At 43.0% G+C, this 26,946-nt stretch overlaps 1 protein-coding gene across 3 annotated transcripts in view; it reads left to right on the top strand.

The window, feature by feature from the left end:
* Window positions 1-5,151: 5,151 nt before the first annotated feature.
* Window positions 5,152-26,946, top strand: part of PCDH19 (protocadherin 19) — a 134,792-nt gene continuing 112,997 nt past the window's right edge. For 2 of the 3 annotated variants that reach the window (XM_042974798.1, XM_015542228.2), the window contains exons 1-2: window positions 5,152-7,298; window positions 10,895-11,222. In XM_042974798.1, the coding sequence (XP_042830732.1) occupies window positions 5,152-7,298; window positions 10,895-11,222 (2,475 nt within the window). Of the gene's footprint in view, window positions 7,299-10,072; window positions 10,214-10,894; window positions 11,223-26,946 lie in introns of all 3 variants that reach the window. The other variant, XM_042974797.1, reaches the window with a different exon arrangement.

Below are 26,946 nucleotides of genomic sequence, written 5' to 3'. Positions count from 1 at the left end.
CTGAAATTTTAAAGACACAAAAATCTTACTAATTTTAACTCTGGCCTCAGCGACCCAAAGAGTTGCCTTGGCCCAGAGAGCTGGTGCAGGCTGCACAGCACTGTAATTGGTATCCAGGGCCCACTGTTTCTCAGCAAGAGTTGGGTCAAAAATACTGAGGATGGTCACTAGATGTCCCTCTTGTGTCTCTAAAGAGGCTGAGTGGTGGGGCTCCTTCAGGATTGAAATGAAGCTAAGACTGAGAGAACTTTCTTTTTGTTTTTATTATCCTCATACAGAACGTTTTTTTTCCCCAGAATGGTTTTATTAATTTAATTAATAAATTCCTGATCATGAAGGTGTTTTCAGGCACTCATTTAGTCAATAGCATTATTGGAGTATAATAATCAAGTGTGCTTATTAAAAAAAAAAACACATTATCAGAGCAAACGTTGTTAGGATTATCTGTAGAAACAGACTGGGAAGATGGAAGAACTATTTTTTTGGAGGGGAGGTGTAACTATCAATTTGAGCTTGGGGGTGATGGTAAAGATGGAAAGCAAAGATACACTCCTGTGCCTCTGTCATAGCCTGGCTTCCATAAAAGCCATTTGGTATAGCTGGAAGTACTTGGAGTGCTCTGCCTGGAAAGGAGAGGTGCCTCAAGTGTGAACAGCCAGCAGGAAGCAGGGAACCTGATCTCCTTAGGGAAGAGCATGTTTGTCTTTGCAAATGCAGAACATGTCTTTACAATGTGATTGCAATTATAAAGGTAATGACATTGTATGTGAATTGAATTCCCCTATTTATCTTTAAAAGACAGCATAATATAGACATTCTATTAGCACTCCCCAAGGTAAGAGGTTCACAGCCTTCTTATCTTGTTGTGTGCATCTTTATAGATGCCACGGCAATGTTAATCATTTTACTTAAGTAATTCTTCCATTTCTTGTTACCTGGGGGATTGTTAATGGCCAAGACTACCTCTCAGACTCTTTGCTCCCACTCGATCAAGCGGTGGAGGCGCCAGTTTACTTTTATTGATCAGCGGGTTCCTGACAGCCTGCGCCACAAGGAAGCAGCATCATCCTTTTTTAACTTAAAGGGGAACAGATCGCCTTAAAGTTTACAGCTAAAAGCTTCTAAGCATAGCATGCAAACATTTTAGCATGCTGCTAATTGTTCTGTTTAAATAGTGCAAGCAATATTTTAGAAAGCTGCCAAACACCGAGTTCACATCCCGTGATCAGATAGCAAACCCATTTCAAATGCCTTTTTAAGCATTTTTATTTAGACAAAGATTCACTTCATTCCCACTGGCTGACATCAAAGGTAAATAACTGTGATAAATCAAATGAGACCCTTCTCTTTGTGGAGCTCTGAGGTGCGCCCACGCTGCCTGCCATGTTGTCACTCTCGTCCACTACTTGCCCATTTCTCAAACCGGTTGTGCAGAAAAACGGGAGGACCACTGGATTCCCTCCAGCCACCACTCTGCTGTCCACCCGTACCTCTAATTTTTTTTAAATGTTTATTTATTTTTGAGACAGAGAGAGATAGAGCATGAAGGGGGGGAGGGTTAGAGAAAGGAAGACACAGAATCCGAAGCAGGCTCCAGGCTCTGAGCTGCCAGCACAGAGCCCTACGCGGGGCTCGAACTCACAGACCGTGAGATCATGACCTGAGCCCAAGTCGGATGCTTAACCCACTGAGCCACCCAGGTGCCCCTGTCCACCCGTACCTCTAAATGACCAAGACTAAATGATACTCATTGAAGACACTTCGATTTTCTTCCTAATGTTTTGGGCTGATTGGCATCCTAATATGAAAGGATCCCCATGGCCAAATTGGATCAGGCTCCCAGCGCCCTCCCCTTGGTTTCAGAGGTACGTTCAGGGGATTGTAACCTCACTCCTGAAATAATTCCTTTTTGTAGGAGAAAGGTGTCTTCTCCTTCCTGCCACCAAGGTAAAGGCTGCTAAACCAGCTCCTCTGGGAAGGAGAAGTGTTTTTTAAAAGAAGCTCGGTTGCTCTCTGAAAGATGGCATTTTGAGAAAACCTATTATGTTCCCAAATTCCACTTCCCCCTTTCTCGTTTAATGTTTTTTTAAAGGGCAAAAGTGAGTCTCATTTTAAACCCACAAGCTCAGGCCAATGTCGCTGGACTAATTATAAGTTTGCTCACCCAAGACTCCCAAATATCCAAGACGACTCACTCAGAAAGTAGGTTTACTCTTCCAAGTATTGTGAATTCAGAAGCTGGTCCCCGCAACCCCCACTCTATGATGAAAAAAATCCCGACTTGTTCCACGGCGTGTTTTTGTTTCTTCCTGCTGGTGATCTTAATTAAGAGCCACAGAACAGGGTGGGGTGGATTCCCCCGTTGTCCTCAGGGCGCCTTAGTTCGGAAGGCACACTGAGTTTGATGTCAGCCCCAGCCATGCTGGCCTTCATCTTCCCAGCACTGGTACAGGCCGCAGCCTTTGCCACCACAGCCTGAGAGAGCTGGCAGTCCCCTGGGACTGAGACCGCTGGGAAGGCTAGGGAGCCCCCCACACCAGAGCCGGATCCAGCGGCCGGCCACCTATCGGGACTGAGCTCCCGCCTCGCAGCTCCCGCAGGGCTGGGGCTCTCCGGGCAAGGCAAGGCACGGCAGCGTCCGCTCCACCCGCTCTTCTCCAACGTACAGTTTATTTATAGGGAGCTAAATTCTCCAAAAGGGTGGGGTGAGGAGCGACGAAATTTGTCCTGCCCCCTCCCGTCTCAGTCCCTGCGACAAAGATCCCATTTGATTAACAAGCAGCAGACAAGAGCGAACCGAACCGGGCCAAAGGCCCTGCTCTGGGGGAATAATTGCAGCGTTTGCCGGGGAAGGAGGGATGGAGGTGACGGTCCGGGAGGATGGCCGCCGCGGTTCTCAGCTGAAGTGAAGATTCACCCGCCAAGAGCCGGATGAATGACCACCACCTCGGGGGCTCGTTCTCCTTTCCTTTTTCCTTCCACTACCAGAGAAAGAGAGGCGAGGAAGACAGAGAAGCAGACAGACAAAACCCAGGGTGAAGAGACAAGAGGGAGGGGAGAGGGTGGTGAAGAGAGAGAAAGAATATGAATATGAATATTATATTCAAGATATGAACAAATGTGAGGGAACTGAACATGCCTAGAGAATCAAATCCTCATCTTTTCTGCAATCTACAAACAAGAGATGCGCGCAGTTCCCGGGAATGCTCAGTCTCATCACCAGCACGCCCTCCTCCCCACTCCACCCAGTCCTCTTGCCCCCGCCTGCTCGCCCGCGGGGCCTCCACAGACTCCCGCGCCGGGTCGGCGGGCGGGGGTACCACTTGGTTCTGCCAGTGTGTAAGTTTCCGGCTGGCCCTGCCCAGCCCCGCCCCCCGTGCTTTGGCCCCGCCCCAAGCCCGGAGCCCGCTGGGCGGCGCGCTGATTGGCCAGAGCCTGGCGTAGCCCAGCACCGCAGTCCGACTCTCACCCGCTCTCTCCAGACTCCACCGCCAGTAGTTTGCGGCAACGGGAGGAGCAGCAGCAGAAGCAGCAGCGGCGGTGGCGGGCGTAGGGGGAGACGGACCAGAGGGCGCAGACGGCAGCACAGCTCCAGCACACCATGCCGGACTTGCCCGGAGGGCAGTGGCACTCGCGTCCCTAGCCTGGTGCGGGCCCTTGGCGCGTTGCGCTCGGCGGCATTCCAGCTGAGCGCCTTCATAGGAGATCGGAAATCTCCCACCCCTGCTCACTTACACTCCTACATTCACACTCCCCGCACCACACACTCAGTCTTCCTCTCTCTCACGCATTCACAGAGAGCAAGACAGACCTCCCGAGTGCGAGAGCGTCCGGGAGGGAGGGAGCCCAAACGCAGAGAGGCCAGCGCCTCTTTGGGAAGATGGAATCAAGACGCTTTCGCAAGTAAACTTTGGCGGCGACAAAACCCTCGACCGTGGCAGCTGCTGAGGTGGACCTTAGCGACCTTCGACTGGGCTAGGAGGGTTTCCTCCCACCGCGGCGGCGGCGACAACGGCCCGCAGACCTACACCCCAGCCTAGACCAAGGGAGGAGGTGAAGCCCCCGGTACCCGCGGCAGCGGCCCCGCCTCTCCTTGCCGGTACTGTTGTCGATTTCCCTTCCCTCTTCGCCATTCCCTGCCCTCCCCCGGGCCATTGGAAAGAATGGGACTTTGATATTCTTGGACAAATCCCCATCGCCCCGTTTTCACAAACTTGACGTGGAGGCCCGGGCTGCGTTGGTAATTTTGATTTCTGAGACGCAAACGCCCTCAGTCCAACTGCTCTGTGGAGGGGACTCTGCACCTATCTCCAAGCCTGGACAGACGTGCCCCCCGCCCCGAGTCTTCTGAAGCCAGCCTCAGCGAGAGGGAGCGCTGTCTTGTCTCAGCAGTCTCCTTCTCTCCCCTCCCCCTTCTGCCAGCCCTGGAACTGCCATCCCTTTCAGCTGGTTACCCGGGCGCCTCCAGCTCTTGACAGCAATTCTAACTCCCATCTTTGATCATCCTTTCTCCCCAACAGACCTCGAAAAAACCAGCGTGCCCCCCCTGGACCTCGGAGGGCGCGTTCCAGGAGGGTTCTCTCTCCGCAGTGAGCCAGGAGCGCGGGGGGGGGGTCGGGGGGGGGAGGTCCTTGCGCATGCCAGGTGCACACACAACGCGTTCGCCAGCCTCCGTGCTGGTGCTCCAAGGCGGGTTGGGCAGTGTCTGAGAGGCTGCACCCCCACCGACCTCCCTGTCTTAGCCCCAGGTGCGGTCCAGACTCAGCCTCCCGTCGGCCAGGCAGCTCAGAAGGCGTCCGACCCTCAGCCCTGCGCCGCCTCAGCCAGTCGCGCCTGGCTAACTTTGAAGGGGGAAAACTGAGTAGCCGGGCTGGAGGGAGGGGGCTCGGGGCCGCGCGGCGCTTCCTCGGCCCCCCAGAGCCCCCGGGCCCCCCGCCAGCCCCCTCCGAGTCTGCTGCAACCTCAGCATTGGAGCCGGCGCGGGTGTCTCCCCCGCGCCGCGGGGCCGCCCTGGGCGGGACGCCTCCCGCGGCCTCCGGGGCCCCGGGGCGCGCGCAACAGGCGGCCCGAGTCTGCGGGAAGCTGGAGCGCCGGCGGCGTCGGCCTCGGAGGGGTGTGGAGAGGCGAGGCCAGGCAGAGCCCCGCGCAGCCATGGAGTCTCTCCTGCTGCCCGTGCTGCTGCTGTTGGCCGTACTGTGGACACAGGCAGCCGCCCTCATTAACCTCAAGTACTCGGTAGAAGAGGAACAGCGCGCCGGGACGGTGATCGCCAACGTGGCCAAGGACGCTCGTGAGGCGGGTTTCGCTCTGGATCCACGGCAGACCTCTGCCTTTCGTGTGGTGTCCAACTCAGCTCCGCACCTGGTGGATATTAACCCCAGTTCGGGCCTGCTTGTCACCAAGCAGAAGATCGACCGCGACCTGCTGTGCCGCCAGAGCCCCAAGTGCATCATATCGCTTGAGGTCATGTCCAGCTCAATGGAGATATGTGTGATTAAGGTGGAGATCAAGGATCTGAACGACAATGCGCCCAGCTTTCCAGCGGCACAAATTGAGCTGGAGATCTCAGAGGCGGCTAGTCCGGGCACGCGCATCCCGCTGGACAGCGCCTATGACCCGGACTCCGGCAGCTTTGGCGTGCAGACTTATGAGCTCACGCCTAATGAGCTGTTTGGCCTGGAGATCAAGACGCGTGGCGATGGCTCACGATTTGCGGAACTTGTAGTGGAGAAGAGTCTGGATCGAGAGATGCAGTCGCACTACAGCTTTCACATCACTGCGCTCGACGGCGGCGACCCACCGCACCTGGGCACTGTTGGCCTCAGCATCAAGGTGACCGATTCCAATGACAACAACCCGGTGTTTGGCGAGTCCACCTATGCAGTGAGCGTGCCAGAGAACTCACCTCCCAATACACCGGTCATCCGCCTCAATGCCAGCGACCCAGACGAGGGCACCAATGGACAGGTGGTCTACTCCTTCTACGGCTATGTCAATGACCGCACGCGCGAGCTTTTCCAGATCGATCCGCACAGTGGCCTGGTCACAGTCACCGGTGCCCTAGACTATGAAGAGGGCCACGTGTACGAACTGGACGTGCAGGCCAAGGACTTAGGACCCAACTCCATCCCGGCACACTGCAAGGTGACCGTCAGCGTTCTGGACACCAATGACAACCCACCGGTCATCAACCTGCTGTCAGTTAACAGCGAGCTGGTGGAGGTGAGCGAGAGTGCCCCTCCAGGCTACGTGATTGCGCTGGTGCGGGTGTCTGATCGGGACTCTGGCCTCAATGGGCGCGTGCAGTGCCGTTTGCTGGGCAACGTGCCCTTTCGGCTTCAGGAGTATGAGAGCTTCTCTACTATCCTGGTGGATGGACGGCTGGACCGTGAGCAGCATGACCAGTACAACCTTACGATCCAGGCGCGTGACGGCGGTGTGCCCATGCTGCAGAGTGCTAAGTCCTTTACAGTTCGAATAACTGACGAGAATGACAACCACCCGCACTTCTCCAAGCCTTACTACCAGGTCATTGTGCAGGAGAACAACACGCCCGGCGCCTACCTGCTTTCTGTGTCTGCCCGAGACCCAGACCTGGGTCTCAATGGCAGTGTCTCCTACCAAATCGTGCCATCGCAGGTGCGGGACATGCCTGTCTTCACCTATGTCTCTATCAACCCCAACTCCGGTGACATCTACGCGCTTCGATCCTTCAACCACGAGCAGACCAAGACATTCGAATTCAAGGTGCTGGCCAAGGATGGCGGCCTGCCCTCGCTGCAGAGCAACGCCACCGTTCGGGTCATCATCCTCGACGTCAATGATAATACTCCGGTCATCACGGCCCCGCCCCTGATCAATGGCACTGCAGAGGTCTACATCCCCCGCAACTCTGGCATAGGCTACCTGGTGACGGTCGTCAAAGCAGACGACTACGATGAGGGCGAGAACGGCCGGGTCACCTACGACATGACCGAGGGCGACCGTGGCTTCTTTGAAATAGATCAGGTCAATGGCGAAGTCAGAACCACTCGCACCTTTAGTGAGAGCTCAAAGGCTTCTTATGAGCTTATTGTGGTGGCCCACGACCATGGCAAGACGTCTCTCTCCGCCTCTGCACTCCTATTAATCTACCTGTCTCCTGCTCTTGACGCCCAAGAGTCAATGGGCTCTGTGAACTTGTCCCTCATTTTCATTATAGCCCTGGGCTCCATTGCGGGCATCCTCTTTGTCACTATGATCTTCGTGGCAATCAAGTGCAAGCGAGACAACAAAGAGATCCGGACCTACAACTGCAGGTAGAGCCAAATTTTTTTCTTTCCTTTGTCTTGGATGAATAAGGTATATCTGTGCCTCTGTGTGAAAATACCAGTGCTTTTGTTTCCTACTTAAATGCATGCTCTGTACATGCTGTGCTTCTTTTTGGAGGGGGGAAAGTTTGTGGCAGTCCAAGTTTATCAATTCTTTTGATCTGACAGTTTGCTGGAAGACAATCATTTACTGTTCCAGTGGATTCTGTCACACAATGATGATAAGCAGAAAAGCAATTTTCATTTTTTAAAATTTGCACAGCTGTCTCCATGAAGTTATGGCAGGGAAAAAGAGAGAGAGAGAGAGAGAGAGAGAGAGAGAGAGAGAGAGAGAGAGAGTTAATTTACAGCAGAACCACCAAGTTCCACGACTTGATTTCAGGGCCACAGTGTTTTGAGGACAGATATTGAAAGGAGAGGAAGTGCTGGCAGTTGCCCTGTCCTGTTGTAAGGATGAACTGAAGACAGCCGGTGAGTGAGTGTCTAAGGTAGGAAATAGAGAGTTGAGGGAAGAGAGAACAAGAATGTGTGGGGAAGCAGGTGCCTAGTGTTTTCTAAAAGTGTGTTATTGGCTTATTTTTTATCTATTCCCCAAACATCTGGCTATATAAGGTGAAATTCTACCAGTCATTTATGTTTTCAAATATCTGGTTGGTTGGTGGGGTAGAGATCTAATATCCTAATGGGGGGTAGGACTTTGCCTCCAGATGTTGTGGTAAAAATGGCAGTCTTCTGGAGCTGATGGTGCTTTTCTCTAATGTGGGACTCTGCTGTAGCACTAAGGTCTGGTCCCTACCAGTGGATGTCACTATGGGCTATTTATTGTGTTACAGTTTCTCTTGAACTGTATGCAGGGTGTGTGTGTGTATGAGAGAGAGAGAGAATATGAGAATAGAAAGACAGAAACTGGAATGACAAGTAGTATTAAGAAAATTTCCTGAAAAACATATCAGAGGGTCTTGTTGAAGCCCTTCCTTACAATTGGAGAGAACAAAAAAATATAAGTACTTCTAGAGTAAATTTAGGATAATACATGTAATGTTTTTCCAGCAGTGTCTCATCGAAATGGTTGAAAAAAAAAAAGAAGTTTCTTTAGTTTCCTGAAAATGAATGACACTGCTATTTCTAACCAAGGTGTGTGTGCTTTCAACACACCTAAACATCCAGTGTGTCTTTTGTGCCATCTGTGCTTGCATGTTAATCAGTCAAAATATGTTCCTATAGATCCAATTTGTGTTTGACACCATCTGAAATGCACACTTGTGTGAATCAGAGCCCCCTGAATATGTAACAGCCATGCAATTATTGTTTCCCTTTTACTATTCTCTGCATTACACAAGTTAGTAGACAAATGCTAACCACACATGAATATCAATCAGGTGCCATAAAAGAGCAGCTGCAATGCCTCATAAATGCTTTAATCCTGTTACTAGTGAAATGGCCATGACTTTTCTTTCCTTCAGCTCTGAGTCATTTCAGATGGGAGAAATGGAAATTAATATTGCTCTTACCTTTGAAACCTGTGATTGTCAGTGGCGATTTTTATAGGAGAAAAATTCGGGGTCTGTAAAATTTTATTTATATGGAGATAATGAGAGAGTGGACTCTCTTTTTAAGCCATTTCCTTAGCATAAATTAAATGTATAAGACCCTTTTCTTAATGAAAAAGAAATGATCTTGAAATAAAGATAGTGAAGGCTTTGCCACTTCCTGGTAATGTATGACTAGAAGTGAAAGCTCTTTCTGAGAGCTTGCCAGGGAGATCATTAAACAGGGAGGAGAGCATTTGAAATTAAAAAAAAAAAAAAAAAAAGAAAGAAAGAAAAAAGAAAATCTCAGTTCTCTCCAACTTCGCTCACATGTGTATTTTGTAAAGAGCTCTGTTCCCTGTGATGGTTTGGGATTAATGAAGTACAGTTTAATTAAATAATTGGCCAATACAGAAGGGGCTGCGCAGTGAATGCCTCAGCCAAGTAATCGGATGGGGCATTGCCAAACTTACCCATCATGGGTAAACAAAATCATTAAAACTTCCCATTGATTCTGTAAACAGATTAGTAAAGAAAATAAACCCTAGTCCTGGGGTCTTTGGGATTTTATTTGCTCTCAAACTCCAGTAGCATCAGCTTGCTATCACTGCAGGTTTGCCTGAGCACTGAGCTAAAAAGGGCGAGGGGAATGCAACTGCTCTAGAAGATCCCAGGGACAGAGTAAGAATTTGCCTCTGGAAATATGCATTCTTCCTGTATGCTCAGACTTTTCAGAAACCTAAAGTTCAAGACTTTGTGTTGCCATGTATTAGGCAGAGGTCTCCTGTTCTCAGCCTCTCCTGAGCCTCTTCCCCAAATGCATTCATTTATGAGACTTGTGAGGTGATCTGCAATTGCTGCTGAATTGGGCTCCTTTTGTATTCAATAATTAGCTTTGTTGAGAGAGAATGCAGACACAGTTTCCCTTGTGAAGATCAACCCCATATTATTTATTAACCCTATTGTTTTGCTGATTATTGCCCATAAATGGAATTTTGAAACAATAAGGTGAATCATTATGTTCAAAGTAATAAATAACTTTGAGAATCTGGCTACATTTTAATGTATTCTGTTTAAGTGTCTTAATGCTTGGTGTCTTTGGTGCACGTTGCTGGGTCTGTGTCAGTGTTAATTAAATTGAGCTCTTTGTGTTCCAGTTGCAGTGCAGCTGCTTGTAGGTACACCTGAATGGAGAAGGATGCTGAATGCACTAACCTTTAAATTCCTTTGCAGTAATTGTTTAACCATCACTTGTCTCCTCGGCTGTTTTATAAAAGGACAAAACAGCAAGTGTCTGCATTGCATCTCGGTTTCTCCCATTAGCAAGGAGCAAGACAAAAAGGTAGAGGAGAAAGTGAGCCTGAGGGGAGAGAGGTAAAAAGCATTTCCCCTCATTCAAATGGGTTTGGCTATCAGATTTCTCCAGGAGAGGAGGGGTCAGGGAAGGGAGTAGAAGGGAGCAGGGCTATGGCAGGGGGATGGAGGGTGTGGAGGAGAAAAGCTGAGGATACGTCAAAGGATGGTGTCTGATCTCCTACCCCAGTCCAAAACTGATCAGGTGAATCAAAGAGAAATCTGATTGAGAGTGTTCCCCACATGGAAAATGCCTAGAGGCACTGGAAAGGGGGTGAGTTCTTATTTCCTTCTATCTCCTCTTCTGTTAAATTAAGACTTCCTTCTTATTTCACCCAGGGGTTCCTTTGGGATCTAGGGGAGCTCCAGATTTGAGCATTTTCATGCTTTCTTTCTCATAGGCTCAACTTTCCCTGCCCACTTCCCTTGCTAAATAGCCACTCACAATGAGGAATTCCACATCCAAAGTATGGAAACATTTTGGGGGGTGGAAGAGTGGGAGGTTGGTCTGTTTTATATGAAAACTGTATGGCCCTTAGTTTTTTTCACATGTAAAAAGCACAGGGAGAAACCCAATGATGTAATGCACTGGAATAAGAAGCTGGAGCGGAGATTGGGTGCAACTCTGTGGGGTGCTTAATATTTATTAACACATGGTTCTGGAGGGCATTAGCAATATATGTTGCCTTTTTTGTAATATAGAATCGCTGAGTACTCCTATGGGCATCAAAAGAAATCAAGCAAGAAGAAAAAAATCAGTAAGAATGACATTCGTCTGGTACCCCGGGATGTGGAGGAGACAGACAAAATGAATGTTGTCAGTTGCTCCTCCCTGACCTCTTCCCTCAACTATTTCGACTACCACCAGCAGACACTGCCCCTGGGCTGCCGCCGCTCTGAGAGTACTTTCCTGAATGTGGAGAACCAGAATACCCGCAATACCAGCGCCAACCACATCTATCATCACTCTTTCAACAGCCAAGGCCCCCAGCAGCCAGACTTGATCATCAATGGTGTGCCTCTGCCTGAGGTGAGTGCAGCCAAGCGGCTCTGTGAGGTCCTCCCAGATCTTTTTCCTTGCTGCTTGCTGACAGAATAGGCCTTTATGCTGGAGAATTCCCTGGCACAGGTGGAGAGAACTTCTCTGCCTAAGCCCATTTCTGTGGTCAGGGTTTGCTACCAGGCTCTCTTGGGGCAAAGGGTAACCCAACATATGGAGCCTTTGTAGGGGTGGATGTTGGGAATGGGAGCTCCAGGGGTCTGAGCATTTGAAATCTCTGTATGGTATTCTGGCATAATACGAATTTGCTCCACCTGTTGCAAATACAATATGTTTGCCAGCCAGTGGCAGTAGCATTTCAGTTAAAGTGGTTGAGAAAGAATCAACAAGTATTGTTAAAGATAAGTGAACCTTAGAATGCTCAAGGGGCAAGTTCCCAGTATGAGAGTGATTCAGCCTCCTGAAGCCCCCTTTTGCTTTTTATTTGGCCATATACATGCTTTGCCAAGAATATGGATGGGGTACTTAAAGGGAGACAAAATAATTTTTAAAAACACTGCCATTTCTTGGTAGTTCCTATAGTGACATTTGACAAATGAGGAAGTAGAAATGGTCACTAATAATGAAAATTTCAGAAATTAACTATGATTTGAATTAGCTCTGTTTTCCTTTACCAGGTATGAATGTTTTCAAATGTAAGCATTGTTAAAACATTATGTAGTCCAGTGTTTGCTGGCTATTGGAATATCTCAGGGTAGTAGGGTGATAACATGGATGATGGTGGGTGGCTGGCTGGCTGGGTGGAGGGCTAAAAGTTCTTAAGTTGATTTCATTTTTCCATGAATTGCTTAAGTTCCTTTTTGGTTGGAAATTTTATGCACTTGGAGGTATATGTCCCGTTCCAGGCCACTAATGAAAGGAATACTGTATATTTGAAGAACACTTCCACATTTTTTGAAGCACCTGTATGACCATTGTCTCCTTTGATCCTTGTAAATAGTTATCTTGATAGATTGCTCTACAGTAGATGGTGAAACAGAAGTCCAGAGATGGTAAGAGAGATGTTAAAGAGTCACAGAGCAGGAGAGAGAGACAGGGAAAGGGAGAGAGAGAGAGGAGAGACTAGATAGCAGGGCTCTATGACTCTCTGGCAAGTTCTGTTTCAGTGACACCTTCCTGCCTGGGAAATAATTCAGCCTGATATACTTAAGCTATGATGCATATAAAATGGCCTCATAGTATTTGTATCAATTTCATAGGGCAAAGGGTCTTAGGACTTCTTGAATCAATTGTTTTTCCTGGTTTCCTGAAGAATAATTCTCATCAGAATTAATTGGACCAAACAGCAGTGCTTTTAATGAGAAACTGATATTCTGTAAGCAGCAAAGCACCAATATTTTCAATATATAAGTCTATAAATAAGGATTTATTGAAAATCCAGTATCATGCTGTATAGGATCAATTATAATTATGAATTTCAGTATATACTACTAGGAACTAGAAGTCTATACTTTTTGGAGGACTACTTGTGGAGTTCAGCAATAGAGAGGGAGAGGTAGTGCTATGTAGTGGAATCAGGTAGAACATGATTTTGAATCTGGTGTGGAATCTGTCTCTTTCCTCATCTACAAAACAGGAATATCTACCATACAACATTGGTCCAAGGAGTAATATGACATTGTGTAATATAAGATATTGACACATAGGTGTTCCTTGAATCATAGATGTATTAATTAGACAATAATTGGAAAATCATTTATAATGGCCTGCACACCTGAGCATGACCCCATAGACACTGTAACTAAAGAGGAATTTAAGTTGGCTTTATATAGATAACACCTACAAACTGGTGTGGTTGGATTATTCATATTGGACATTAAATGATGAAGGTAAAAGATGGCAAGGTTGTGGGTGCAGGTGCTGACTGCTATTGCTTGTGGAGATAGACAAAGGAATAATCATCTGAGGGCTTGGTGATTTTTTATGTAATCAATTCAAGGCACTAGAGAAATATGAGCCCTGGTGTTATGAGATACTTAGAGGGGGCAGGAAACATATGATGGTGTATGCACTAAGATCTTGGTGCTTTTTTTGATTCTCCTATGGGCAGAATGAAACAAAATATTGCTTCAATTATTTCAAAAAGCCATTGAAAGTCTGAATTCTGATCCTATCCCCAACTCACAAAGCCACATGCTCTCCTTATTTAACAAAATCATACAGATGTAATATGTGGGACTAGTCAAGGGCCAAGGCAGTGTGTACTAGACACAGTGAGGTTAAGTGTGTATTTCTAATAAGCAGTCCTAGAAAGTTCAACTGACAAACCCTTTCAGAAAGAGGAGAGACCCTCTCACAGCTAAGCATGAATCAGGCCATTTAACTTGGATCTGTCACAAAGTTATGCATGGGGAAAATAACACTTCTCCTTTTCTTTCCATACCTGAAGACCCTGAATGTGGACTAGGTAGAATACTTAGGTACAGTGAAATCTCCTGAAGAGTGAGAATGATTGATGCATACATTCAACTAATATTTGTTGAAGGTCTACTTTTTTTGCTCTAGGCTCTGGTGTTATAGATATGAAAAAGATGTTCTATTGTCTCAGGGAATGCACATTCTAACAGACAGGACAAGCAAACCAATAGTTGATTTGCAGTATAGAATGATTTATGCTACTATTGGGTTCAATGGGATAGTCTCCCTTCCTAGGATAGTAATATCCTGATATATTTCCTATCTTCTCTTTATGTTTTCCAATTAATTAATTAATCCATCCAAGAAACCACGATTTATTAAACAATTATAGCACAGAATAAGTGCTAAGATGTGAAAAATATGAGATTCTACAGAAATTTCTGTATTAAATCTTATGTCACTTACATTTTTCTTTACATTATTCCATTAAACCCTTATTTTATTTTTTCATTAATTAAACCCAGGAACATTTGTTGTACACTTAGAATGTATTAGACACTGTGCTACTTGTCCAGGATACAAAAATACAACACTTGATTTTTGACCCTGGGGAGTTTACAGGGAGACAGACAAGTAAACAGGTCAATTCAATTCAGGATAACATTTCTTTTCTGAGCATATATTACATTATTACTCTCCAGATTGGGACCAAAGCAGTGCACATTAGGTTTCTCTGCTGGGCTACCTTGTGACAAACCTACTCCCTTCATTAGCTGCAGTCAGTTACAAGGCTTATGGATGACATTGTAGAGGAGTCAAAACTTCTTCCCTTGCAGCAAGCACTCCATCACACCTTATCACCATGGCATTAAATCAAATAAACCAGTAAGAATTATTAGAAAATACACTATGTGCTCAGCTGTGTGGCGGGTACCATGGGGATCCCAAATAAATATAAGATGCAGCACCTGCCCTCAGAGAGTTCAGTCTGGTTGGGGAGCTAAGATCACCCAGTGATTTCCCTGCATGTAATACAAGAGAGTTTCTAACCATGTGTTACTTCGTAGACTTCTTAGTACTCCCCTTCTTCTTCCTTGGCAGCCCTGCCATCATTTATAGGTAGACTTACTGTTGAACTCCTGAGGTTTGGTGCTGACTTGAGCGTAACTTTTACATCAGTGTGCAAACCTAGCCACATCTGTTGGCTCTCTGTAATACACATCTGTATTGTTGGTTCTCGAAACCAAAGGGAACATGATGTTAAGTGCAGTGATTAGTAGGTAAGGTAAAGGGAACGGAGTACTGGTCTAGGGAATTGGAACTCAGCCTTTAGTATCACAGAGACCATCTTGCCTAGAATAGCATATTATTGTTTACTGGTCTTCTGATGTTGGTCAGGAAATCAGCTATGTGGATTTTGTGGTTTTGGACACAAATTTGAAGAGCGAAAATGGAGGATGCCTTTGCTGTTTACAGAAGACTTTTGTAGAATTAGTGATATCAGGTAGCCCATAAATATCTTAAATTGAAAGGTGAGATTTGAATTTCTTGGCACCCTGGTATAATTAGTCCATAGATTTAGTATATGCATAAGTGAATGCATGGTGGTGGGAGGAGAGTGGAAAGAGGGAAAAGAAATTGAAAAAGAATGGAGGAGAGAGAATAATAATAGGTTTGCCAATCTGCTAAGATTTTTTTCTAAAAATATTCCAGCATTTTTAGGTTCTCCTTATTATGGCAAATATTTTTTCTTCCAATCTTATGGAATGGAGGCATGCCTATTGAGCACCTTTGGATGCTGGAAAGTGAAAGTACACCAGCATCCCTGCATTACCCTTTTTGTCACCCAAGCCATGGTCATTGCTGGAGGAAGAAAATGCAACTCATTTCTTTTACTGCTAAATGGAGACTTTGGTGGGACCTCCCTGCCTTTGGGGTGGTGGTGGTCAAATGGCCCAGACACCCAGTCTCTTTGGTGAGGTATTTTAAAACTTTGGTTTTCTAATGTTGAATATTTCTGGGCTGACAACTCCAAGAGAGTGATAGTTTGGCAAAAGCTTCCAGAATTCTAGTCATATGTGCATAGGAATTTAGATTTTGGTTTCGAACTCAATCTTGAGTTCTCTCTGTTTTTCTACCATTCACTAGGAAACTGTAGCATCTTCAATATGAGACATCCTAAGGGTGTGTGTGCTCTACTATAACACTGAACAGTTTCATGAGTAGCAGTGGAAGAGTTTGCAGACTAAGGATGTATGTGGCAGACTAAATTGAATGCTTCCAGTTATCTTATAGGAAGTCTTAGTGCATGTTATCTTAGTGCAAATAATGAAACTAAAACATCAGTTAGGCTTTGAAGAAAAATAAGAAGAAAGAAATAGCTCAGTATGCTTTGGTCCCTAAAACAGAGTTTTAAAATTAGGGATTTGCAGGGATTTGAGTAGAACTCTGGGTTAAGGAACTAAAACAGCAGCCACAAACCTTTCAGATGTCAGATTTAGAAATCATTAGGAAATTGGTATGTATGATGAGGCTGGTTTGGATAGCAAGGAAATGACAGAAAACACCACCTGCAATTAAAACAAAGCAACAAGTTGTTCAGTGAGCACCTTTTATTTTACTTTCCTTGAAACGACAGTGTCTTGGAACCATCTAAATCTTACCTCTAAAGGGTCTAAAGTAACCCTCAGGTTGCAGAAGGAAACAATGGAAAACAGCCCACATCTTTTCAAGTGTACTCAAGCCAGTTTTCTTTAAAAATCAAAGGCTCTGCTTCTACTAGGAGACATTCTAGGGCCATCCACTGCCTACATTGTATCTTATTGGCTCATTCAGATCTAGCAGAGGCAGTGTGTTTCCCAGTGAGGATCTGTTTGTAAGATGTGTTCCAGAATAAACCGTTCCACTGTTGTCTCCATGCAACTGCTGCAGAACTGAGTTAGTTTACATCAGTATTTGCTAATTTATTATTATCATTCCTTATTGGCAATTAACTGGTTACCTTAGAGATCATGTCTCTCCCCATACACCTTCACTAAAGTTGAGCTCAGCCAGAGTACTTGCTAATGATCCTGAGATTTCTCTCCCTAGAGGACTGGAGGCAGGACATTTTCCATAGAGGGCTCTGAGGCCTTGGAATTCTTCTTTTTGAGGACCACTTGTTTTGGGTCCTGGTGGCCCTACCTGGTTTTTCTTTTGATTGTCAGTCAGACTTATAAGGCCTGAAAAGCAGCAGACCTCTCATTCCCTATCTTCGCCCCAGTCTTTGCTGTGATTTTGGTATACTGTGCCCAGAGGCTGAAGGTAGGTTTGTGGAGAATTGCTTGTTAGGAATTAAAGGGTTAAAAAAGGGTGAAGCCACCTCCTGGCAAAGCTGGAGTCTTTCAGTTATGGTGCTGCAGTGGATCTGAGGTGGCTGTTTGGAATTTCAGATGCTGAACCCTCTGCTTGTGTGTCTCAGCTTCCAGGGCATAGGGGAGACCAAGCTTGGCTGGATCAAGTGTCTCAGATGTGGGTAAATGAAACCATTTGTACAAGAGGCCTGTGTGTGAGAGGTGGGAGGCTGGCTCTGGAGCGGCCATTTTCCCCTACTGAGAGGAGGCTTAATTTCTTGATGTGTGACTGGCTGGCCTTTAATGTGAGCCTCATTTACTTCGAATAATTGAGAGGCTTGAAATGAAAGTCCCAGAGGATCAGTTGTTTGTAGAGGGAAATGTTCTTCAAGTTACATTTCCTTTTTAGCTGTTGTGTAGTTACGAGTAGTTTTTGTGTGGGCTGCATGGTGAGGGTCACTCCACTAACAGTGGGTGTACCCAGGCTGCTAGCGCCTCCATGTGTCACCCCAGGGAATGGTGAGGAAAGTACTGCAGCTGCCTGGAGAACAGCTCTGCCAACTCTGGGAACTTGGGTTCCCATGCAGACATCTCATTTGTTATGTCATTCAGCATTTTGCTTGAAAATATTGGCTAGAACCACACAGCTCCACAGAACTCCTGGAAGAGATGTGAAAAGGAACCAGTATTTTCACTCTAATCATGAAAATGGAGTTACAGAGAGGTCAAATGACTCAACTAAGCACACAACATTTGGGGTCAAACCTGACTCTATTTATCTTGACAGCAGCTTCAAAGTGCTGCTTCAAAGTGCATTCTGTCACAGAACAGATTGGATGTCACAAGAGGACCTGTAGATGTACCTTTGAATGGTAGTTGTGTTCCTGAAAAGCTGTGCAGCAGCGAGTGCTTTGTAAATTAGACCCTGTTTTAACGACAGGGATGGCATTCCATATTTATAGAAATCCTATGGTGGACTCTTTCATAAAAGAAAGAGCCCCCATGTAATGTGAATAAACAACTCCTGACTGAGATTTCCTTTGTTAAGTCTAGATTTTTCACCTATCTTGTTTACTTAAAGTGAGATTCCTCACATTGGCAAGATTTACAAAATCTTTGAAAGGTGGGCCAATTCATTATTCTCTTGAATTCTCACTGTTTGGCTTTCCTGGTTGAATTTCACTTAATTAAAAAAAAATGTCACCACGTAATATTTAAAATATGGAGTCCAGAGAAGACAGATACGTATCACCTAGATTTAACAAATATTACATTTTGGGATGCCTGGGTGCCTCAGTCAGTTAAGCGTCTGACTTTGGCTCAGGTCATGATCCCAGTTCCTGGGTTTGAGCCCTGAGTTGGGCTCTGTGCTGACAGCTCAGAACCTATAGCCTGCTTCGCATTCTGTCTCTCCCTCTCTCTGTGTTCCTTTCTCACTTGTGCTCTGTATCTATCTCTCAAAAATAAAATTAAAAATTAAAAAAAAAATGTTCCTCTGTGTCTTTAAAAAAATGCTACATTTCCTATTTGTTCCAGATTAAAAAAAAAAACAAAAAACAAAAAACAAAAACTAAAGATTACAGCTACCCCCTTCCCATCCTATTCATCTCCCTCCACTCTTTGTCATTCTGTGGCTGGAGGGACTGAAGCCTATCAGGAATGTTGTTGGTACTTCTTGTCTTAGATTCCTGAGCTCACTTGTGAAAGAGATGGCTCTTACTTTGCTGATCCAGGTTCTGAAAACTCCCCAAGTCAGTAAGTGTCTCCCAGATTGAGTAGAGACTGGGAACTACTTTAGCAAATGAAAGAACTCTCTGAGACTTCCTTTAAATTCAGTTTTGGGGGAGGTAGAATATTACTTTTCAGAAAGAACAAAATGAGAGCGAGAGTTAGATTGATGGACAGGTATTAGAGGTAGCTACCTTGAGTTTTGAGCAGACAGTTTGGGATTGAAGCAGGCAAGAAGCCAGGTGTGAAGTCTGCATTCTCCTTGAGCTCAGTGTTCATGCACTAGCATCAGGATATCTTCATGTCAGACTCTTAAGTGCTGCCTTGATGTGCATAGTCTTCGGATCCTGCATTAAGTCTCTGAGTGCCAGAGTGGCCAGTTTTCGACTTCTCCCACTGGGCCCCATCTGGCTGCTGTTTTGGGGCAAGGTGCTCTCGGTCACTGCCACTACCACTGGTCTTGGTGGTCTTTGCTTTCTGGATTATTTTCATTTCTTAATCTGATCTCCAGAGCATGAGGGGCACCTCTTCTCAGAATGTGTAGTTTGCTCTTCTGAACAAAATGAATTCTCTGTGTAAGCTGGCAGGAAGATAAATTCAATCCAAAGACCAGACTCTCCCTCTCCCTTTAGGGGAGTGTGTGTGTGTGTGTGTGTGTGTGTGTGTGTGTGTATAAGAGAGAGACAGAGAGAGACAGAGAGAGAATGATCTGCTTCTCTCATCCCCTTATTCCATCTCTGTGGTGATGGAGCCTTTATAGGCCAGAGCACCCCAATTTGATATAGCCCAGCAACAGATCTCCTGGGGACTATTTATAATTGAGAACTCTGAGTAGGAAACAGCCAAATAATCATTGCTGTGCATGTAACCCAGTTTAAGAAAATTTTATGGGGAATTTCAATTCTTTGGAAATTATTTTCTGAGGCTCAGTTTCTCTTTTTGTGCCTTTGAACACAATTTTGTTTCAAACCCTCCTCTTCTTCCTCTTTAGTTCATTTGGCTTGAGGAAATCTTATTTGGGCTGCTTATGTGTACAGGTACTTAGCTATGACACGATATCTTTTCTAAGTGAGATGTATGAACAGGGATCAGCCTGTATTCACAGGGGTTGGCTTAACCTTTAAGCAACCTTTTAAAAAAAATTTTACAACTAAAGATGTCTGTAAGCTAACATTCATATTTGAAACTTGACATGTTTGAGGGATGTGGGGCTCTGAAAATGCAGGTACAAGCAGAGGCATCTGGCTATAGGTAATGGTGAATGGCTTGTTGGAAGACTGATTTCCTCCTCTGTGCTGACAGGCACAGAGGCCCATGGTGAGGACACAGGACACAGGTACACTGCACTCAGAGGACTGGCATTGACTATGATTTTGCCATACTGGTCATTTCTTTAATTAGTGCATTTCCATTTTCTCAAGTATAGACTTTCGAGTGATGGCATATGCTAATGGCAATGTTTGTTTCTAAGACCTTAGGGGAGCACATCATGGCATTAGCATTAAATAAGGGCTTTTTCATGGGATTTTGCCTGATTTTTTAAAATTGAACAAAAATTTGATAGCTATGGCTCTTTAGAAACAAATCTCAAATGCTACATACGAAACACCAATTTTCTGTGTGGCTTGTGAGCTTGCTAATGGGATGTATGTCCTTATACCTCTAGGTCACTTTTTAAATTTTGCCTCTACTGGTAATTTTTTTAGAAAGGGAAAAAAAACACATGCTTTGTTGCAGTAAGAAATACAATAAGGAAATGTCTGAAATGGGAAGAAAGTTAAACTTCTTTGCAAAAAATATACTTTGTAGAGTGACCTGAGAAAGCAAAATTTTATAAAACTAGTAAGCCATAATACCATGGTGCTGGGCACTGTTGGAATGGCATCAGGGGATTCAGTCTTTGCATATTTGATCATCTGGTATCCTCAAGAAGAGACATTGGAAGGTGGGAAAAATCCAGAACTGTAAAGTTTTGTGGCTGTGCATGGAGCCATTTTTGCAGGTATGGGATCAAAGAATGTGTGACATTTGCATTGTCTGTCTCTCCTCACCCACTGAGCCTAGCAAGCTCTATCAGGACAGTTATCTCTAATGTATGACTCACCCAAATCACTGTATTCCCAAATATAACAATCTAGAAATCTGTAATTCTGTGACAAGGGAGGAGGTCACTAGCAAAACAGATGAAACAGAATTAAAAACCTCATAAAAGAAGAGCTTTAGTTTATTGAAGTCTATTATTACTAAGGAAACTTCAAGACATGGAGAATTATGAAAAATCCAAACAGATGCCAAACTACATCAACCCTGGAACAATTGTGTGAGGAGATTGGGTCAGGATATTTCCAAGTTCTTTTGCCGCTCTGACTGTAATTCTGTGAATTTTATAGCATTGGGTCGAAGGGCTTCATTCATACAGCTGACTGCATTAAGGTTTGAGTCCATGTGATCATAACAGCTGCTCGGTAGGTGGTATTGAGGGTAAGGGACTTAGCTATGACAGGAGACACAATAAGTATAAGCCTCTAGCTTTTAAATGACGGTAACATATTCTGTGTCTAATGTGAGTTGTGTGTGTGTCAAAATTCAGTAGCCTCCCCATTCAAATAGGTCTTCCTGTCCAATGTGAGTTCTGCCGTAAAGACAGTATTGAGTATACTAACCTTGCTTCAGTTGGTCTGTACTTGTTCTAGGGATGTGTAGCAGATACACTCCCCTTTCCTGGAAAACTAGAAAACTTTCAGAGGAACACAACTTCACTTAAATATAAATTACGTTGATTATCACGCTACCTAAAATTTCACAGACCTGAAAGTCACCAAGATCTCCTTTTGAGTTAGGTACCCTTGAGAACTGTTTTGTTTATCATGATAAATTATCTAAACTTTCATACTGTTTAAGACCAACATTATGGAAATAAGCAGCTCTTTATTTCATTCTAAGATCAGTCTAACCAAATTATGCAACTTCTAATGCAAGTGCTTGAAGTTTCCATTTTGAAAGTTTTCTCATTTTAATACCTTGCAAGAGATAAATATTTTAGCTACTATTCATGCTTAACAACATATTTTACTGATTGTCATTCTCTTTGTGGCATTTGTTGGCATGAGGGGCAGTTCACCATGGCTTTGCTCATTTTGCTGTTTGCTTTGGATAATCAGCAAAGAGCCAGAATTCAATAAAAAACATGTATTTTTGTTGTTGCTATTTTTAATCTCAGGCCATGGGAGGCTGAGACCTACAGAATCAATATATATATATATATATATATATATATATATATATATATATATATATAGGGCACGTGGATGTTTTGCCTGAGAGTCAAAAATGAGGTAGATTTTCTTTTAAAGTAGATTTGATTCCAGAATTACTAAACTATTAAAGTCAACACATGTTGGAGACTGGCAGATGGCATTCAGCAGGATTTGGGGCACTGTCTGTAACAAAGCAATCTATTTCTTGCAGGGAATAAATTGCTATTTCTGGGGAAGGGAGGTCAGTTGGGGAGCCCTTGGGAAGCTTTGTTTTGCTTTTAAGCTCATAAAGAGTATTTTTCAGGGGCTCCTTGAAGGCAGGGCCAATTCTATACAATTCCTTTTGCTTGGTGTCAGTGTTATTAAGATTTGTGACTTAAGAGTTTCTACAGTGGTTGTTATGCCCTGATCTTAAAAGGTATTCATTTATTTTAGATGAATCCTACTGCTCTATGATGGTTTGCCTCTAGACTTTAGTGAATGGACTTTCCATTTAGTAGTTAGGTTCTTTTCAAACAAATATTTTGGCTTGAAAACATTCATCCATTCATACATCTACCAAATATTTGTAGATCATCCTTTACTGACCAGCTCTGAACTCAGCTCTGAGGGATAGAGAAAATATATGGTACCTACTCATAGCTTATGTTATTGTTGAGGACACAAGATGAGAAGTTAAATACATTTTAAAAAAACAATGGGAAAAGTAAGGATTATTGGCTAAATGGTGCTATGTGATTGATTATTGGAAAAAATAAGTTTTTATTTCCCATTATATGACAAAATAAATTCCACATGGATTAAAGAGTTAAAATTTTAAGATGAAAACTCAGTAAAGTCAATTGCACAGGACTTCAGAGGATAAAAGCAATGGAAATAAACACAAAGAAAAATACCAGCAGCTCTATTAAAATTTGGAAATGTCTGTATGTCTAAAAAATAATAAGCCAAATGAAAAAATAAACTGTAAGCTGAGGACATGTTTTAAGTTTATATAGAAAAGAACCTGTATTTATTACTTCTACAAATGTTTATATAGTGTTTACTATGTGCTAGTCAGTATTCAAGGTGCTGGGGATATAAGAGTGAGCAAAACAAAGTCCCTGTCTTCATTGAGTTTATAATTTTATGCACACAGACAAGTGATAAACAAATAAATATATAATATGTTAGGTGATGATATGGAGAAAAATAAGGAAGGGTAAAGGGTACATGTTTCTGTCAGAAATGAGGGCTCTCTAGAAAGGTCAGGGAAGACATCTTGGATAAAGGGACATTTAAACAATGCTTTTAATATATAAAGAGCTCTTATAAATCAATAAATAAGATAAATACCACAATATAAAAATTGTGCAAAAGACACAGATAATTCATAAAGAAGCTGTACAAATGGCCGGTAGATAGAAAAGTATTTCAATCTTAGTAAGTCAATAATAACAATGGAATGCCATTATTAACTTTTAATTACAAACACTATATATACTTATTAAAAAGTCAAACAATACAGGAGCATATAAAATAGAAGCTAAAGTCTCCACAACTCTCTCCCTATTAATCCATTACCTTGGGGGAACCACAGACAACAATTTGATATGCAAAATGTCTTATTTTTACTTATAGAACTAGGAAAATTTTAAAAATTATACTCCACATTGGTATGGTTATCACACACTGTTACATGGAATATAGTTGATAGAATTGAAATTGACATAATCTTTCTTGGGGGCAATTTGCAAATGCACATTAAAACCCCTATAATAACTAGTGTTTCTTTTTCTGGGAGTTATACTAAGGAAATAATTTTAGATTTGCCTAGAAATTCATGTTCAAGGATGTTAATTTCAGTACAACTTATAGAGCTAAAATATTGAAAATATCCTTAATATACAAAGCATTATTATAATTTTAAATATAGTCTGGTGAAGCCATAGGGAAACAGGCGGTCTCATACATTGTTCGTGGGTGTATAAATTGGCACCAGTCCCGTGGAGGAAAATTTGATAATGTCCCTCAAAACTTCAAATGCATATATGTGCATTGCTAGAATACTGTGAAGACATTAAAATAATATTTTGAGGAATATTTGATGATGCGAGAAAACTCTTTGCATAACATACATTAATTGAAAATATCGCAAATGAAACAGCATGTACAGGTTGATTACACTTATTTGAAAATACATGTGTGTGTAGAAAAAAATACTGGAAGGAATATTACCAAAGCATTAATACTTTTCACAGGATTCAGGAAATCAGGTGATTTTTACTTTTGAAACACGCTTTTCTAATTTCCCAAATTTTCTATATTGAACATGCATTATTTCTGAGATCAGAAAAGCAATTACTTAAGAGGTAACTACTAGACTACACAGTACATATTAAGGACCAAAGAGGTGGCATAAAATATAACTTATTTTGAAGCAGGACATATCAATTATATTCTTTATTTTCATTTTTGAATCAGCTCATACCTTCTAAATTTTTATTTTTTCTTTTTTGGATGTTTCTCTCAGATAAATGTTCACATTTTTTTTTTACATTTTATATTATTTTCAATATATGAAGTTTATTGTCAAATTGGTTTCCATACAACACCCAGTGCTCGTCCCAAAAGGTGCCCTCCTCAATACCCATCACCCACCCTCCCCTCCCTCCCACCCCCCATCAACCCTCAGTTTGTTCTCAGTTTTTAAGAGTCTCTTATGCTTTGGCTCTCTCCCACTCTAACCTCCTTTTTTTTTCCCTTCCCCTCCCCCATGGGTTTCTTTTAAGTTTCTCAGGATCCACACAAGAGTGAAAACATATGGTATCTGTCTTTCTCTGTATGGCTTATTTCACTTAGCATCACACTCTACAGTTCCATCCACGTTGCTACAAAGGGCCATATTTCGTTCTTTCTCATTGCCACGTAGTACTCCATTGTGTATATAAACCACAATTTCTTTATCCATTCATCAGTTGATGGACATCTGGCTCTTTCCATAATTTGGCTATTGTTGAGAGTGCTGCTATAAACATTGGGGTACAAGTGCCCCTATGCATCAGTACTCCTGTATCCCTTGGGTAAATTCCTAGCAGTGCTATTGCTGGGTCATAGGGTAGGTCTATTTTTAATTTTTTGAGGAACCTCCACACTGCTTTCCAGAGCGGCTGTACCAATTTGCATTCCCACCAACAGTGCAAGAGGGTTCCCGTTTCTCCACATCCTCTCCAGCATCTATAGTCTCCTGATGTGTTCATTTTGGCCACTCTGACTGGCGTGAGGTGATATCTGAGTGTGGTTTTGATTTGTATTTCCCTGATAAGGAGCGACGTTGTAAATGTTCACATTTAAAAATTACCCTTTTCTTTACAGTTTGCCTTTTAAATATGAGAAATAATGTTATGAAAAATAATTTTTCCTTCTTCACTTTTCTTGCCATTATGTATACTCTTGTAAAAGGAGATTTATCTCACCAGTGTTAGACATCTGGCTCACAAATTTTATTTTTAGAATGAGAGATTTTAAAATAGTAACATTTAGCTATGATCTGTACAGATTTTTAATACTGTGAAAATGATATAGGCTTTCTCTAATGGTCACTTTTGGCAAAGTATATTTTTTTCAGTTTCCTTTTCAGGACCAAATAGCCAATTTTAAGGAGGACCTTTTTAATATCCTTCAATATTTGATTTCATATTTGGGCTTCTTGAACCTGAGGCACACAATAGCCCCAACAATGTGGAACAAAAAAAAGAGGGATTTAATGAGTTGATCCTCACTGAGATGCTCAAATTTCACATCTAGCCTTGACTAAATGCACTATTTTTTTTCAACAAAATGGAATGAGTTCAACTTTTCTTTTCCTTTCTTCTTCTTTTTTTTTTTGCTTTTTAAATGTTTTTTTATTCAATCTTTTTAAGAAAGGCACATTTATTTGATTGACTGCCCATATAGTAGCCTAACTTTGTACTGCATAAATAAAAAAGTAGAATCCTCTGGGACAGGAATTTAATTCAGTTTAATTGATGGCTGTGTAAACTTCTCTTATAGTAAGTACTGCACTAAAATGCAAAATGTTTGTTCAGTGGTCCTGTGTAGATACCAGAACTATTTAGATATTGCAAAGGAAATTCTTATTATGCAAACAAACACCCGTACCTCATAGTTAATAGAAGAGAATGTTATCTGTACAATGTCATCCTGATTGTAGATGAAGTGTTTGCCTGCTATGGGAAAACACCTACGGCCTAATTCGGTAGTCTGTCTCATGGATAAATGAATAGAGACTATCGCCTCTGGTAGGATTGATTGTATTTCTTATATCTGTAATCATTTAATTAGATGAGTTTCAGCTCGAATTATATGTTTTTCATGTTATAACATGGACTATTTGATAGAAATAAATATGCTGCGTGTGTGTGTGTGTGTCTGTGTGCGCGCGCACAGAAGGGACTAAAAATTAAGGGAGATTAAGGAAAAAACACTACCTTCTTCCCAACCCTCCTCTTTTCTATCTTACTTCTTTAATGTAAAAGTCCTCATTTAAAGAAATATTGAGAATGCCTAAAATTTGGTTATGAAGCAACTTGAAATTCACATTGTCCCTTTGTATATATCTTAAAGAAGAAATTGTTTGGATTAGAAAAGAATTTCCAGGGAATTAAAATACTTAATTGATTTTAAGCCAGAGTTTGAAAGACGTTAATGTGGTAAAGCACAGTATTCTGTCTGAAAAAATAAAATGTAATACTATGCAAATTCATATCACCTCTTAAGTGAGTATAAAACTCCGGAAAGTGATAAGAAGATTAAAATCAAGGAATTTTGTTTATTGAATTCTGATCCTATTGGCAGTTGACAGTCAGTGGGGTTTGGTACTGGCTCTGAGGAAGGCCCTGCGAAACACATGCTACTGCATACGATGTATGTGAAAGTCTGATTCTGAACTTGCTTATGGACCCTGAATGGGCCTGAAGACCTTGGAGTTCTCCCTACCTTCATCTCTCCATGGCTGCTGTTGCTTAGGACCCAAGAACA

Source organism: Panthera tigris, chromosome X (genome assembly GCF_018350195.1).
Source record: "Panthera tigris isolate Pti1 chromosome X, P.tigris_Pti1_mat1.1, whole genome shotgun sequence".
Lineage (NCBI taxonomy): Eukaryota > Metazoa > Chordata > Mammalia > Carnivora > Felidae > Panthera > Panthera tigris.
The sequence above is the reverse complement of the archived record's forward strand: the minus strand, read 5'-3'. Positions and strand labels throughout refer to the sequence as shown.